Source organism: Zootoca vivipara, chromosome 14, assembly GCF_963506605.1.
Source record: "Zootoca vivipara chromosome 14, rZooViv1.1, whole genome shotgun sequence".
Taxonomy (NCBI): Eukaryota; Metazoa; Chordata; class Lepidosauria; order Squamata; family Lacertidae; genus Zootoca; species Zootoca vivipara.
In genome coordinates this window covers 44,273,233-44,290,288 of record NC_083289.1, presented here as the reverse complement: position 1 = coordinate 44,290,288, position 17,056 = coordinate 44,273,233, and the positions used below count along the sequence as shown (strand labels likewise).

The 17,056-nt window shown below is 40.5% G+C and overlaps 1 protein-coding gene across 1 annotated transcript; it reads left to right on the top strand.

Annotated features, from left to right (window-relative positions):
* The first annotated feature begins 63 nt into the window (after positions 1–63).
* On the top strand, positions 64–16,950 carry LOC118093170 (transmembrane protein 180). Its single transcript, XM_035132060.2, has 7 exons — positions 64–100; positions 4,881–5,060; positions 8,313–9,044; positions 10,650–10,804; positions 11,888–11,971; positions 12,555–12,698; positions 15,234–16,950. The coding sequence occupies exons 2-7, from the start codon at positions 4,908–4,910 to the stop codon at positions 15,355–15,357; spliced, it is 1,392 nt and encodes a 463-aa protein (XP_034987951.1). The 5' UTR covers positions 64–100; positions 4,881–4,907; the 3' UTR covers positions 15,358–16,950.
* The last annotated feature ends 106 nt before the right edge of the window (positions 16,951–17,056 follow it).

The window sequence follows — 17,056 nt, the reverse complement described above, 5'->3', positions numbered from 1 at the left end:
CGCTCTCGGTTTGGCCAATGGGGTGGAAAGGGAGGGGCCAGGCTCCAAGGCGAAGACCCGCCCTCCGAGTATTTCTGAGCGGCCCAAGCGCGAAGGCTTGGTTAGTATTCGCGGGTCGGGGGGGAGGTGGGTAGGGTTGGGGTTGTTGCTACGAGGCGCGCGCGAAGCGGGTTGCTAGGGAGGGCAGGCAGGCAGGCAGGCAGGCGGGGTCCGAGCGCGGTGGGCTTGAGGGGGGGGGCGATGCTGTGCACCCTTACCTGCGAGTAAACCGCGTTCACAACAGTGGGGCTTATTGTCGGGTAAGGATTTCGCGTGGTTTTCAGAGCTGTGGGGGAAATGGACGGACGCCTTTGCTTGGGCTCCGGAATAGGGCTCTCTATCAAACACCTCTGAGGAGGAAATAAGCCTTCAACTCCTCTTCCCCCCAAAAGAAACAGCCTGGTCACATCATTATTATATCTTGGGAGAGGACTTACTAAAATTGCATTATAAAATCTTGATATGTGGCGTCCTCCTGTACCTGTTTAGTCGGAAGTAAGTCCCAGGAGGGCTTTACTCCCTCCTAAATTAAGATTTAAGTAAATACATTTAGGGCCTAGTCGTCACAAGGTGGCTCACGCAACAAAATTCTCAAAGCCTGTTAACGAAACAGAAGCTTAAAAACAAGGCCGCAGTAGCTCTGTTTAAAAATGTTCATAGTGGTTTTAAAGCAACTCAGTGCTGGAGCTTCAGAAATCGAAGAAAAACGAGAGTGTTTTATTATCAGAAACAAACAACCTCATGATAAAAATATCAAATAGATTGCTTTCGTTGAAGTAGGCAGATAATGCTGTTTTAGGCAGATTCTCCTAAATTCCTGGGTTTGATAGGTGTTAGAACTTAAGCAATGCTTGGAGTGTTAAAAAGGCTGCCAGACAATGGATTTAGTAATATTAAAATACAGGCCAAACCAGCTTCCAGGTCAGGAAACCACCGGGGAGATTAGCTAAAGACAAAGGAAAGGCAATGGCCATTAGAAATTTAAGAGACACAAGACTGGGCCAGCCAGCAAACAGGCAGAGCCCCACCCAGAACTCTGAAATACTGTAGTTAGCTGAGCCAAAATAGTTGCAGTCTGTAAAGTGTAGCAAGATACAGAAAGGGTGATCCTTGGCTGGTGTCTTTTTAAATCATAGAGTAGAGACCAGAAGGGCCATCCAGTCCAACCCCCTTCCAAGCTACCCATAGGCTGTTGTGGCTATGGGAGAAGCAATAACTTCTCAGAGTGCAATGCTGGGAGGCCTCCATTGCAGGCTCAGGTTGTATATACTGTATGTGAAATAAACCATGTATCATAAAGACACCACAGTCCCTGCTTTTCTTCATTTCCAGACCCTGGAACCCTTGGGATTTTGCACAGTTTGGAGATTGGGGCGGTGTGCAATGATACAATTACTATAATTGCCTTTTGAGAAATGGACTGTTAAGTACTGCTTGTAGATCACAAATAGCTTTTAAGTGACAGAAAGTGAAGAGTAGGCATAGTGAACAGTTCTACGAATGGAGAAAATGGAGTGTCTCTAGGATGGGTATCGGGACCTGTGTTTTTAAATTTATTCATAAACAAACTAGAGTTAGGAGTGAGCAGTGAAGTGACTATGTTTGCTGATAAGGTGTTTGGGGTCTTCCAACAGGCGTCTGCTGGGCCACTGTGAGAAACGATGCTGGACTAGATGGGCCATTGGTCTGATACAGCAGTTCTTATGTTCACTGCTGCTACAATAAATGTTAAGTTTTAAGGTACTGCGAGGCTCATAAAACAACTGTCCCTTTTGTTAGAGACAGCTTGTGAATCAGGGTAGCCATATTAAAGGAGGAGAGAGGGACCTCCTGTATCTGATAATTGAATAGATCGGGAAATCACGGCAGGACAAGCTGCACCTGTCAAGCTTTCCTCTTGTATGCAGCTATTTATGGACAACCTTTGGACCTTCAGGTGTTGTTGGATTACAGTTCCCGTAATTCCTGACCATTGGCTGTGCTGGTTGGGGCTGATAGAGGAACTGGAGTCAGTTTCTGAAGGGCCGCAGTTCCCGCCACCCCTGTATTTAAAGGTTAACGGCAACCTTTTCATTCTGAGGGGGGAGCCACGCCTCCTTTTAGCAGAAACAGCAACAAAAAATTGGCATTTCAAAAGCTGGGGAATGTGCTTGAATCAAACTTTTACTGGATTAGAGGTCACCTTCAGATAATTGCATTCTTCAGTTTTTATATTTAAATTGCTTTTTCCTGATGAAATTATGTGGACTATTCAGGACTTTTCTGCCATATGTAAATAGCTTTAAGTAGAGTTCCTTCAATTTTCCAGTAACATTGGAGGCTTCTGCTATTCATACTTTTAATACAAGCCCTTGTTTTATATAATACAGTCACGTCCAGGTTTCAAGAGACTGAGATCTACTCCCACTATAAAAAAAAAATGGCAGTGAGCTATCAAAGCCTTTTTTTGAGTGGGGTGTGTGTGTGATCTACCGTGATCTGCCATGGATCCCCTGCGATCTACCTGTTGGACATCCCTGATATAATACATACTGTGGCATCATCAGCAGACAGAGTTTGAGTATGATAGTGGAGGTTACAGAGAAAACCTGACTAGTGCTCACTGTTCCTTGTGTTGATTATAATGCCATTCATGCTTACCTAAGGCATCTGTTTAAATGGAGGAATCGATTTACTTTAATCAATGTCATTATATGTCTACTTCATCTGTTGAAGCTAAATATTGATAAAGGTCATCTTTGCCATCTGATTATCTGTTTCTAGATTGCTGTTTCACCATTTTATTCAAGCATTTCTAACAGTTTGTTTTGTGGTTCAGGTGGATTCAGTATCCCAATTTTTGTTCCGGTATCCTAAAAAAAATATATTCTTACTCCATCTTCTCCCCCACCCACTTGCCCCAGTTATGTGGTGGGAGAGGTGTTCCCCTTTTAGTTTTCCCTTCCCTTCCCTTCCTTTCCCTTCCCTGGGTTTTTTTTTTGTTTGTATTTTTTACTGGGAGACATTACTGAAGAGACTACCACCTGAAAGCATTTAAATACACAGCTATGGTATAGAAGGGTTTGATCCTGATCATTTTTCTTGTCAATTGTAACTGGAAGCTGTGAGGACAAAATATTTATCACAGTGTGAGACAAGGATAAATAGATTAGAAAATGCTGCCCTCTTGTGGATCATGTGAAACCACTAATCATACCGTACATAGATTGAAACAAAATAAAAAAATTCCTTCCAGTAGCACCTTAGAGACCAACTAAGTTTATCCTTGGTATGAACTTTCGTGCATGCACACGAAAGCTCATACCAATGATAAACTTAGTTGGTCTCTAAGGTGCTACTGGAAGGAATTTTTTTTATTTTGTTTCGACTACGCGAGACCAACACGGCTACCTACCTGTAACTCATACATAGATTTACCATCTTGATCCATGGAAGGCATTTTGCATTTATGGATATTAACCAGCAAAAATAAAAATAGGGGTGTGTTTTTTACTAGATTGGAGTGTTCATCTTTGTAACTTTCAAATTACTGTATTCAAATTCTGGCAACTGCAGAAAACCAAATAAATGTTAAGCTTAAGATTTTAAAAATACCTATGTATATACAGTATTCCATCATTTTAATTTTGCCTTCTACCTTCCTTCTGCTCACTCCTTGTGTGCAGGCCAAAGTCTGATGTAGTCACACACGTTTCCCATTATATTTACATCCATCTCATGACAAAATTATTCCTAAAGGGCATTTTTTATTTTTTTTATTTTTTTTACAAAAGTGTGGTTAATAGACTCCCTTTCAAAATATGAATCCATATCTAACAGTGACTTCCCTCCTAAAGCTGCATTGGAAATGTTGTGGTAATGCTCACAATTAAATCTGCAAATAAAAATTGAAAACTCTCTTCCATACAGCAGCAGATCACACAAAAATGTTTCAGTTTATTAGGTGCAACTATTCAGTGGAACTCCCTTGAGATATGGTGTCATTGGACATATTTAAGTAGAACAGGGATAGACTGTTTGACTACTGCTATGAGAATTGTTCTCTTAACATCTGGTGGTCCTTGGGTCCTCTATCCATGAAGCAGAGCCATTTGTCTGTGACGCTATAGTTAAACTAAACAAAAGAGCCCTGCTGGATCAGACCAAAGGCCCATTTAGTCCAGCATCTTGTTCTCACAATGGCCAACCAAATGTCTCTAAGAAGCTTCCAAAGAGGACTTGAATGCAGGAGTACTATTCCCAGCACTAGTATTTAGAGACAATGGAGGTAGCACATAGCCTGTAGTTGCCCATAGGCTTATCTGCCATGGATTTGCCTAATTCCCTTTTCAATTCATTTGAGATGAGCAGCGGGCTTGAGGTATATCTGCAAGCTGATTTCCAACCCTAAAATTCTGTTATTCTATGTACAAATGCTTTAGATCAGGCATCCTCAAACTTCGGCCCTCCAGATGTTTTGGACTACAATTCCCATCATCCCTTACCACTGGTCCTGTTAGCTAGGGATCATGGGAGTTGTAGGCCAAAACATCTGGAGGGCCGCAGTTTGGGGATGCCTGCTTTAGATAATCTGCAATTTGCCTTTCTGTTTACTATAATAAAATGTCCAGTCATGTGCCATATACTGTAGTGTTACTTCCAGTATTGTGATTTCGTTGTTTGGTGTTTTTCTCCTCACAGTCCTACAAACGTTGCACAGATATGCAAATGCCACAAAATTATCCAACTATTCATGGGAATGAAACTACAAAAATCTATACAGTATAACACATCTGAGGGCAAAATCTCTTCATTGGAACTGTAACAGCCTGTAACTTTTTATCATATTATTTACCTCCTAGGGGAAGAAAAATAACCGCCGTGGGAAAATGAAGTTTTTTTCAAGGATTCATCCAAATGCCCTTGCATACTCAATGACGACATTAGGTGCTGGGATGATGAACAGCATCTTTAATTTCTATTATGTTAAACTCTTTTTAAACAAATACAAGATATCTGAAGCCGCATTCCATCAAGCACAGGTACAGTCAATGTTAACATTAGTTATTCTGTTGTTTTGGGGTGTTTCCCAGGTCGTTATTTTGAATACAGAATTAGCAGTGCCAGGGCCGGCCCTAGGGCAAGGCTGGATGGTGCGGGCTGCCAAGGGGGTGTCGTGCTGAGCCTGCCAGCCAGCCGCGCTGGGAAACGGGGCGAGGGGGGCCGCCGGAGGGATCGTCGCACCACGGCGCCCGGGTGCCCGATATGCTTAAGACGGCCCTTTTATTTAATTCAGGCAATTTCTATATTGCTTTTCAAGGCCTCCCAAGGCACCCTACAGTAAAAATGTCACAGCAAAACAATGAAACCATTAATAATTAACAGCACAATTGAAATGAATATGTTATTTTAATCAATAAAAACAAACCAGCAGCAGATTAAACCATATACAACACCACTGTCTGCTCCCTCATTGCCAGCTCAGGATACTAGCTATCCAAATTCGACTAAATGAAAAGCTGGTTGGAAAATAAGTTTTATGGCTTTCCTCAAAAAAATCATGGACACTACTGTAATCCATTACTGTTTGTATGGTTATGTGTTAGTTTGTGTTATGTATTCAGTGGTGTGTGCCTCAGAGGTGGCCTCGTCAACCAAGAGTTGTTGATATGCCTTGTTGAGCGTGCACTTAAGGGGAATGACAATTGGGGTCTCCCACCAAGCGTGTGGAACTGGCTCGAGGAGCCCTTGTTCGATGAGGTGATCCAGTTCTGCATCAACCTTAGGCTTCAGGGCGAATGGCGAAACTATTACTGACATTGCCTTGCGACATATGATGAATGTGGTTAATCTATATATGTAAAAATGGTGAAACTGTGGTAACTTTTCTCGGTAACCGCTTGACCGATCCCCCTGAAATTTGGCCACAATTTGGACACAACGATCCATGCCACTTCCCGAGTGTTCGCAGAACCTTGGATGCCTCACATCTCCTACCTGCGCAGGTATAGACCTGCTTTTCCACAAACTAAAACGGCGCCCTCAAGTGGCGTTATTCCCTCAGCTCCTCCTCCTACACCCCCTCCCTCCCCATGGAGTCTACGCCACACCCACAAACCCCGTCTCCGCCACGAGATCCAACACTCCGAACCGTTCCCTCTCACCGTCCTCCGATCCATTCCCTCTCACAATCACACCCTACGGAACGCTACTGTTTTGGGTAATTTTATTTTTATATAGTTATATATGTACCTTTGAAAGATACATACAAATACTTTCAATGTATTTCCTCGTGTACCACTGGTACATTTTCCAGTGGGTTTTCCAGAGTCAAGACACCACCATCGACTTATGCTTTTAACTTGTAATTTTGTTGGCCCACTTATTTTGTTATTCTTATCTTTTGTGGGAATACCTTCAAAATCAAAATAAACAATAACAGAGATAACAGGCATCCTTGTACGGTTCCATTCATAACCCTACACACCCATCAGTTGTTGTACTATATACAATAATATTTGCACGTTGTTCAGTATAGCTTCTATGGCCTTTAGGAAGGTTTCTCCCAGGTCCACTTCCCTCAAAACACTTTTCATAAATAGCCAAGTCATGTTGCCAAACGCTTTCTCCATATCAAATAATATCAATGCTGCCTGTTTTTTGTTATGGACTTCTTAGTATTCTATTATGTTAATTATATTTCTAATATTGTCTTTTAACTGTCTGGCAGGAAGAAAGACTCCTTGGTCCTTATGTATTAGATAGCTCATAATTTTTTTAAGCCTGTTGGCCAATATTGCTGCGAATATTTTATAATCGCAGTTTAGTAATTAAATCGGGGAATTTTTTAAAGGGTTTGTCAAGTTTAGGTATCAAGGTGATATACTGGTAGGCCTCTTTCCAAGTTTCTGGTACTTGTCCTATTTCCAATACTTTATTCATAATGTATTTTCAATGTAAATTAGGGACATGAGAGAGGGTCTTCTTGGTGGCTTCTCCCAGACTTTTAAACTCCCTTCCTAGAAAAGTTAGACTGGGTCTCTCCTTGTTGTTCTGTCAACAGGTGAAGACTTTCCTGTTCCAACATGTTTTTGCATTAAACTGACTGCTTTTAATGAAAGGGCTGGTGCCATGCTGTTTTTATTGTACTTAATTGTACAGTGTGTGAGGGGTTGTCTCTCTGTGTGCAGCATTTGAAACTCTCATTATTCCAGGCACGTTTTGTGATGGAATTTCATTAATATGAGCAGTTTCTGAGCTCTAGGCGCAGTACTGCACCCAAGAGTTCAGATTAAAACTGCCCCTGCTGGAGGGAAAGAAGGACCTTTTTCTGCCTCCCCACTTTCAGCCACTCTGAGGACTGCAGAAGCAACTCTCTCATAAGACTATAACGGGGGGCAGGCAGGGGAAATATGGCTTTTCCCCCTCTTTCTTTTTTTCTTGCAGTCTTAAGATGAGGACTAGACCATGTGAAAAATGAATTTAAGATTTTAGCTGCAGTTCATTCATTTTCACCTTTGTATTCTTGTTACTAAAAAAAGTTCGCCTGGACACTCCATTGCAGTGCCCATAACCGAGGTTTAATGTGCCATTTAGCTCCTAGCTTTCATATCTTAGTTTCTAACACTATCTGTGTCTGTATAGGTGTTTTTCTATGTTTTTAGTTCTTATTTTTATCTATAAGCCACCTTGAGTCCATGTCAAGGAAAAGGTGGGGTATAAATAAATTAATAAGAATAATAAGAATAGTGCTTAGAATCAGTGTTTTTAATTATATGTGCAAATGCAGTAAACAGGATGGCACACACCCACACCCACATCTTGATTTTTGTGGAAGTTCTCCTCAGCAGCTGCCATCAGCAGAGACACTAGAAAATTATTTTCTTAAGCATCCCTAAGCCCCAGTTTCCCATCTCTACTCAACTTAAGAATAAAGCTCATTGGGTGATCTTGGACCGACTGTTATCTCTTAACCTAAATTAGGCTTGTAGTAAAGGCAAAAGGAGTGAGGGATATCCAAGCTTCTTGGATGAAGGTTAAGAGACAAGTAGAATGAGTGCAACGTTTTAAATCGCCCCCTGTTGCGATAGCATTTTCTTTCCTTTACGTTACTAGTGTTGATTTGTCATTTATTTACTGATTTAAAACTTTTTCATTTTATAATTCATGTTATATTTTTATTGATACGATACGTTTTCAGTCGTACAAGCTACTATATGATTTGTGTTGAGCCATGTAAATCGGTGCAAATGTTTGTAAATAAATTGGTGTGTTTTTTTGTGTTTTTTACTCAGGTTGTTTTTATGATCTGGAATGCCATTAACGACCCTCTCTTTGGCTATATTCAAGACAACTCCAAAGTGCCATGCTGCTCCAGGCGCCAGTTTTCCATTTTCTATGGAGCTCCCTTGTATGCTTTGGCCTTTCTTCTTCCTTGGTTTCCTTGGAAACAATATGAAGAAGGTGACTGGCTTAGCGGACTTCATCTTATCGTTGCTTTGTGCGCTTTCGATGGCCTGCTTACGTTCGTCTTGCTAGCACAGTGTGCCCTCTTTGCAGAAATTTCAACTAGTCACGAAAATAGGCTCCAGCTTATTAAGTATAATCAAGTGGCAACCTTGGTTGGCTCCACCAGCATCCTTTTCTGTGGCTTAATTTCAGATAACATGGAGAACTTCACCTATTTTCAAGCATTTGCTGTTCTGGTAGGAGCAGTTGCCACTGCTTGCATGTGCTACACTGGAATGTATAGCACCACTCAGTATGAACACAAAGAAACTCTAATGGAGGGATTTGATGAAAATGCTGAGAGCTCTCTCTCTTGGTCCTCTGTGATTTTGTTGACAAAACAGATCATGACTCAGAAAAACTTTTTGCTTTTTGTGACCATGAACTTCTTTCAAGTCTTCCACTTGGCCTTCTGCAACAATTTCATGATGATCTTTGCAGATAACCTCATCCCTAAGGACGTTCTATCATCATCTATCAGAAGTATCATGTATGGGGCAGGTTTTATTTGTCCTCAGGTAGGCAGAGAAACCTTTTGTTCTTTTCTCTTAAGACGAAAATATGCTGGTTCTCAGCAGATTTATTTGCTTACACTGATTGCCAAGAATAATTATGCATTACCTTGCAGAAAACCTTTATACTGCAAAACTAACCTTTGGTACTACTGATTTGTGCCAAAGGAATTCAACTGATGCACGTACGGTTTGACTAGAGGGGAAGCTGCTTCTCGAGTGTGTGTCTGTATGCTTTTTGGTACTTTTGTAAAAAAAAAAAAGGTTGGTAAAAACCTATAAGAACAAGTATGGGATTAAAAATTGTGAGGGATCACATTTCTGAAAGCCGGTTAAATCTATTTTGTGTTGAACCTGGAGTTCTCAAAAGGTAAGGCTGGCCTCTCGAGGGCAGGGGAATTTAATAACAAATGGCCCCTTTACTATTCATGTTGGAGGGCAACATATTTTACTTACTGATTTCCTTTCATTTTTTCCTATTCAATAGTACTGTTTTTTCCTCCGTTCCTCTCTTCTGCTTTTTTTCCCTCACTCAATTTGGAGATTCCCTATACTTTGAATATGTGAATAGCTTACCTTCCAAGTTCCGGACTGCAGAATCCGGGACCGGCAGCCATTTTACACCGGAGGTTGCGTCGATGTAACTTCCGGTGTTGCTTTGCCCTTCTATGGGCACCCAAAATGGCCGCCGCCGGCTTCAAAAGTCGCTTGTACGCATGTCAGGAAGTGTGCCGACGCAACTTCCGGTGTCGCTTCGCCCATCTATGGGCACCAAAATGGCCGCCACCAACACCGGAAGTCACGTCTATGCACTTCCAGACATGCGTAGATGTGACTTTTGAAGCTGGCGGCGGCCATTTTTGGTGCCCATAGAAGGGCAAATTGAAAAAAAATGGCCGCCGGCAGGAGAAAATAATGGAGAAAAACGGGAGACGAAGTGATACGGGGGACCACCAGGAAAAGGTAAGAAAAAAGGGGTTTTCCCGGGGAAAACGGGAGACTTGGCAGCTATGGAATAGGAGAGCCACATCTATTTCATAGGGAAGGGAGGATAAAATGTGGGACAGCAGTAGTTGGAGAACACCACATGGATGAGGGGGACTTAAGAGACACAAGGGGTTCATGAGCCACATTAAGCTGAGGCGCATAGATGGGCCCTTAGCATGTTATACTGGATACATGAATAAGCTGTTTAGCTAGTACAATAGCTATGTATTTGCAAGTGACATTTTGATGTGGGTTTATAATTATTAAAATCCAGAAAAGGCAACACAGTATGTATATGGCTCGATCTAAAATGCCACTTTATTTTTTATTGCTATTTTCAGAATGCAAATAGAACAACAAGAAAGGAACAGCGTTGGCTCCTATTAACAATTTAAAAATCCACCAGTCCTTTGGACAGTCATTTGTCCAAACAGATATCCAAACAAGATTGGTTGTTATAAGGCATATGTTCAAATGTTGGTGATGTAATGCTGATGATGCCTTTCTGAAGGATAGGATGGTCAGGGTATCCTGTGGTGCTTTCTGGTTAGAAATAATTTACTATATCTTTGACAGGGTTTCAGTACTGTATTAATGGCGCTTAATATTTCTGTTATATTTCAGTGCCTTGTGCTAATCAGTCAAAATTTGTTGAAGAAATTTGGTTACTATAAGGTGGTCTTGTTTTCCTTCTACTTGGAAGCAATAGCTGCCGCTATCATGCTTATTGTAGGTCCAGAACACTACTACTTATTGGCCATTTATCTTACAGCAAACATGTAAGTAACCTTAGTTTTAAGAGCATGGCAATTTTTTTGACCAGGATTCAGAGAGGTCTACTTCACGTGTGGCCCAAGGGTGGGGGGCAGAGCAGATAGGGGAAAGCAAGATGCCCTGAGTAGGCTCTCCATGTATTATGGGTGTGATCAATAGTGGTGGCTTGCTCACATCTGTGCTGTTCTGGGCCCAGGGCAAGCCTTTTGATTCTCCCTCCCCCCCCCCTGCACACCAACCATGGCAGCCATAGGACCTAGCGCCACTGTTTTAATTCCCCCACTATTCTATCATAGCATTGTGAAATTATGAAATGGTAATGCCTGAGCACTGGGGGAGGTAAAAACATATTAAAGGAGCCAAGGTCCTCAAGTAGTGTGGGTTATGGAGGCACCAACACTAGGCCTCATTGCAGAGGTCCTCTTCTGTTAAGTACATGTGGGGGTTTCATTCCTAGCCCCAATGTGTGTTGGTGGAGCATGCATAACCCCATTACACCCCCATTACTCCTTCCAGGTCCAAAATGACCCTCCCGTCAGTGGTCCGTATCAGTTGGACTCCCAAAAATGGTCACTGTCTGTACAAGCACTAATGCCATTAACTAGGAAAATGACTGGCAGTTCTTTGGGGATTCTTTAAGGCAGATTGGGTCACAGATGATTTGGGTTTTTTTTACATTTTTGATAAGTAACGGTGATTGTCCTAAAGTGGAGACTGTTGGGAACCACTCATTCTAGTTTCCCAAATCTGGAATGTATTATTTTATCTACTTACTTATTTAAATGATTCATATGCTGCTTAATTCCCCAAAAATCTCTTAAGTGTTATTAGACAAATGAGACAAGTTAACAGACAGTGAGATCTTTGGGAGGAAAGCCAAGATTAAGTTTTCAACAGAAGTGGACTTTATTCATTAATTTCTAGAATCCTTATTCTTCTGGGTCCTCATATCCTATTTTAAAATTTGTTGTTTTGTTAATGTATTTATGTAGTAGTTTACTATGCAAATATTTTATGGTACTAAAAATATCCAAATTTAATTTTTATTTGTCCAAGGCAATTCAAATCTAAGTCACTTCTCTATTTAGGGTCATTGTTCAAGCTTCTTTCAGTCTGTTTAATTTGCCTTTGGCTGATATTGTTGATGCAGATTTAAAGAAACATAAACGGAGGTAAGCATGGTTTGTTTCCTTTTTATGGTATGCAAACTTTCATTGTAGATAATAAATGTTAAATTGTTTTTCACTTATTATTGGGAAGTCTCAACTTAGCATGTTCGTTATACTACATAGAATTATTGTTGATACATTCTATAACACTTTTCAATGTATGGAGTGCTTTATCCCCCCCCAAAATACCCAAACAATTTGTCAGTGACCTTGAGTTGAGCCATTTGGAGACTGATTTCTCCCAATTTATTAAATTATCCCTATAAATTGCATACAAAAATACATATATTAAGAGAAATTCACATTAAAATGTTGATGGATTTTCATAAGGACTTTTAAACAAAAAAAAAGGCTCAGTTGAAGTATAAAAAATGGAGATTAAGATTGGAAAAATGAGAAACTGAGGAAAGCTGAAGTTTACCGAGTCTTAGTATTACTATTGAAGAACTGAGTATAATATTAATAGTGGTAAATTCCAGCATATATAATGCTTGACTGTGTTTGAATATAACTTTCTGCTGAAATATTCAGTTTGCAATTTAAATAATAACTTGCAGTCTTTTAAAATTATTGCTTAACATTTCAGATCACCACTTTCCTCCATGGTTTTTGGAACAAATGCCTTGTTTACAAAACCAGCCCAGTCTTTAGCCCCTATGCTTGTGGTTACCATACTAAATCAATTTGGTTATGCAAATCTGAATGGGAAGGTTGCTCACCTTGACCCAAGGTAAGTAAGAGACAATTAATTGCCATGGTGATGTTTTAATCTGATGAACCCTTCGGTGTATTTGGCTATTACAGCTTTCTTTTTTTATTCTGAAATTAAATTGTTGGGAATTTGTGTTGTGAAACATGTTATCTGGAAAGTTGCAGTGGTTGAAGGTAATTTTTGTTTTACTATACAGTATTCATAAAGAATTTCTCTTAAGTGCATTGCAGTTTTCACTTGTGCTTCTTGAACATTAAAAGTTCAAGATAAGGCTAGTGAACTTTTCCATGCAATCTGTCTAGTCTGTACTTGGTTAGATCTTCATTTGAATATGGCAACAGTGTTTCCTGTGTTTGCAGCAACGAGATGAACATACCTGACAGATCACATAGGTCCAGTTCACATGACACACAAAACTGCTCTTAAACCGTGGTTTATTGAACAAACCACCCGTAAACCAAAGAGCATTCTGCAGACTTATCAAAGTAACTGGTTTGTGTTGTCATCCTCCGTCCCGCCTAGTTCCAACCCACAACTGTCTCTTCATCTAACACCCTTCAAGCCTTTGTGGCAACTGCTGGCATTTCCTCACCGTGCCACATTTCATTGGCCAGATGTGGTAATCTTTGTGCTGATCTTCTGCAGCTGTCCTCAAGGAACCACTTTCCTCCCTTCCCCAGAAAAAAATGCCTGTATACCTTTGCAGCTTTAAGGGTTTTTTAAAAAAACAATTTTGCAACTGCTGTTTTTATATTCACAACCGACAACCGCTTTTTATTGTACATTTATGCTTTTAGATTTGTAATCAGAACCTGTGTTGGAGCCACCTTATTACTACTTCCCTATCTCTCATAGGTGGTTTGGAAAACTTGCTTTTACTAATGCACACTTAAGTATTTTCATTTGTCAGTTCTAGTGACTGTCAGGAACAGAAGCTCATTTTTAAACCCCTCTCACTCAACACCTGCTCTGTTTCAAAACAGCATTTTATTCACACTCCCATAAACACAGTGCTTGATGTTTTTATTTCAGTGTGTTAAAATGCAAACCTTTTCCATCTCCAAAACTTTTAAAGAATTAATATTTGCTACCTGTGCTTTTCCTTGAAAAGTTGACAAGATTTATTGAAGGTAGTGAATAGATGCCAACTCAGTAACACTTCCCCCCTTGGTAACCTAAGTCCTGTTTATTTGTGTAACTTTGGATTTAAAGTGGTACCTCTGTTTAAGTACACAATTGGTTCCGGAAGTCTGTACTTAACCTGAAGCGTACTTAACCTGAAGCGAACATTCCCATTGAAAGTAATGGAAAGTGGAGTAATCTGTTCCAGACGGTCTGCGGAGTACTTAAACTGAAGCGTACTTAACCCGAAGTATGAGTGTAATTGGCTCTGGAAGTCCGTACTTAACCTGAAGCGACCTTTCCCATTGAAAGTAATGGAAAGTGGATTAATCCGTCCCAGACAGATCCACAGAGTACTTAAACTGAAAGTACTCAAACCGAAGCGTACTTAAACTGAGATATGACTGTATTGTTGTTTTACTTTTTAAAAATCCAAATTAATTTTTTTATATAAAAGCTGACCAAATTTATCTTTCATTCATTTACCAACCAATAACAGTTAATCATCCTGCAGTCGAAACACCTGCAAAGCAATAGTTTAAAGAAGTTGCTTTTAAGTGTTCAACTCTCCAGTTCAGGCTGCTGCTATGAAGGGGGTACAGGGTAGAGTTGGGAAGGGAAGAGGATCCTGCTACTAGACAAAATGTGCTGCAGCAGCAGCAGCTTCAGGAAGTGCACCAGTGAGAGCAGCTGAGTACTCAGGGCAGCTTGTCTAGTCTAGTGTCTCTGTTGCTTGGTGGGTGATGACAAAACAAATTATGCTTAAACCATAATTAAGGTTGTGCCCATGTTTGCAGGTAACACTAAGCCATAATTAAGGCAATAAGCCAACAAACAAACCATTTTTGTGAACAGACTATAGTTCAGACACTGCTGGGTTCAGATGTACAGCTAAGGCATGGTTTGTTAACTAAGGTTTATTTAAACCCTGGTTTAACATATTGTGCAAATAGGGTCATAAAGTAATAACTTTTTCTCTCTTTTTGTAAACCGCTTTGCTGAAGCAGCCCTCAGTTGCATCAGCCTCAGACGTCCACAGGACACCATACAGCCTCTGAAATATTGTTAAAATGAACAAGACCATTCACAACATGTGCTAGTTTTCAGGCCCCTTCTGGTTCCCCAACAAATACGTAACAGAATGGCAAAATGCTTCTGTAAAACAGGGTGTCAGTGGCATTGTTCAATAAATTTGCATTCAACACCATTGATTTCTCAAAATCAGATAAAACAAGTTTAATTTGTATAGTATTGGTATTCCACTTAATTTATGTATACAAATGGGATGGATTATTTCCTCATTTGAATTAAGGAAGCATGATCTTGTTGAAGTGCTGTAACACAACTCTGATAAATATATACTGCAATGAGTTTTGTTTTGTAGTGATTGTTGAAAGAGCAATTTTTTAAAAAACCTCACTTCTCTTCCAGTTTGTTTCTAGGTCTCCATGATGCCATGTTCTACATGATCTGCCTGGTTCCTCTTTGCATTGCACTTATACAGGTTCTGACGTGGACACCCTTTTCCATTCAGAATAGCCACCTTACACTTTGACATTGAATTGTAAATGTGTGGATCGGGAACCCAACTGTTCTGTTCTACATAGAGGTCAGCTGAACAAGAACATTGGACTTCCTTGATTCAGGGGCATCATCTGCAGCCTGAGCCAGTAAATGCTTCTCTGTTTTATCTGTAAATCCTGTGTGTGCCTTATCATCATGCCATATCTCTCTCTAGTTCAACTGTACGCAAGTTAGAGATATCAAATAGACTTACTGAGTACACCAAAATGCCACTACCTCACATGGACGCCTAAGAGATAAATGCATAATGGTATGGTGTGATTCTGTGAACAATAAACTTGACACTCTTTTTAGAAGAACTAAGGGCCCGTGATAAATCATAAGAAGCTGCATTTGAGCACCCTCTCTCATAAAATGTGAAATGCTACCTCTTTGCTGTAAGCAAAACAAGGTCACCCCCCCCCAGGGAATATTGGAAAATGTATGTTAGATTTCTCCCCCTAACTCGGGCATCCCCAAACTTTGGCCCTCCAGATGTTTTGGACTACAAATCCCATCTTCCCTGACCACTGGTCCTGCTAGCTAGGAATCATGGGAGTTGTAGGCCAAAACATCTGGAGTGCCACAGTTTGGGGATGCCTGCCCCAACTGGTATTTGGTCTGCAAAACACAACATGGTTTCCCTATGTGGGACACCTTAGCTCTGCAGGGGTTGGAAAGAAGAGCAATGACAGCATTGGAGCACATTGGATAAATTTGTACAGACTGTTCGGTAAAGAAAGCTTTGGCAGTATTTAGAGGAGGGGGGAGGCATGCATATCTGCGCTGTGGAGAGAACATGAACTGGTGTTTATGTTTACATACTCATGACTACATGAGTAGTGCTGCAGATTGTCATTGGCAACGGAAAAGGGAGAGGCAGAGGGGGAACAGTATAGTTCATGCAGCATAGTGGGAAACCCAATTAATCCACATGGTGGAGATGCAGGTGGCTGCCTGAAGCTTGCACGGAAGCCTGTGGCTTGTGATGGGAAAACTTGATAATGAAAGAAAAAGTCTTTGGGCATCTCCAAAGCATAATAAATGTGATTAAATCAAACTGCTGGGTTTATGGTATTGTGGGAAAAATAAATTTACTGGGTGGCAGGCTCGTTAGCTTTGGATTTCTTGGCTGCTTGATGCCATGCAAATAGGGATAATCATATGTAAAACTGTACTATAGCCCTTGGAACTTGCATTAAAATACACTATTTGAAATTGTCTGTCACATTTTCATTATTGTCAAGTAGCTAAATGCAGCATTTTGGATTTGCCCGTGTTAAAGCCTTTTTCATCTTTTGAAAAGATGGCGATTAATGAAAAACTAATGCTACTTGATATGTTACAAAGTCCGAATTATGCCATAATAAATCCTACCATCCTGTTCTTTATCCAATAGATTATATATAGTAGCACTTTTATTTCTCATAAAGCAGTCTTTTATTTTATTAAGCCAATTCTTTTTAGCTCAGTTCTTAATTCAACATTGGAGGAACAGACTTAGCCTGTTGAAGGTGGGTTTTTAGGGCTCCTTCCCAGATTTGTTTTCTTGTAGAAAAGAGAATTGTGGTATCATTTTCTAGCCTACTTCTTACCCCATTCATTAGCTGATAGTGCAGGGATATCTAATTCTGCCTCTCTCCCACCCTGTACATTTAAAGTCTCCTCTAAGGCTGCGATCCTGATGTGGG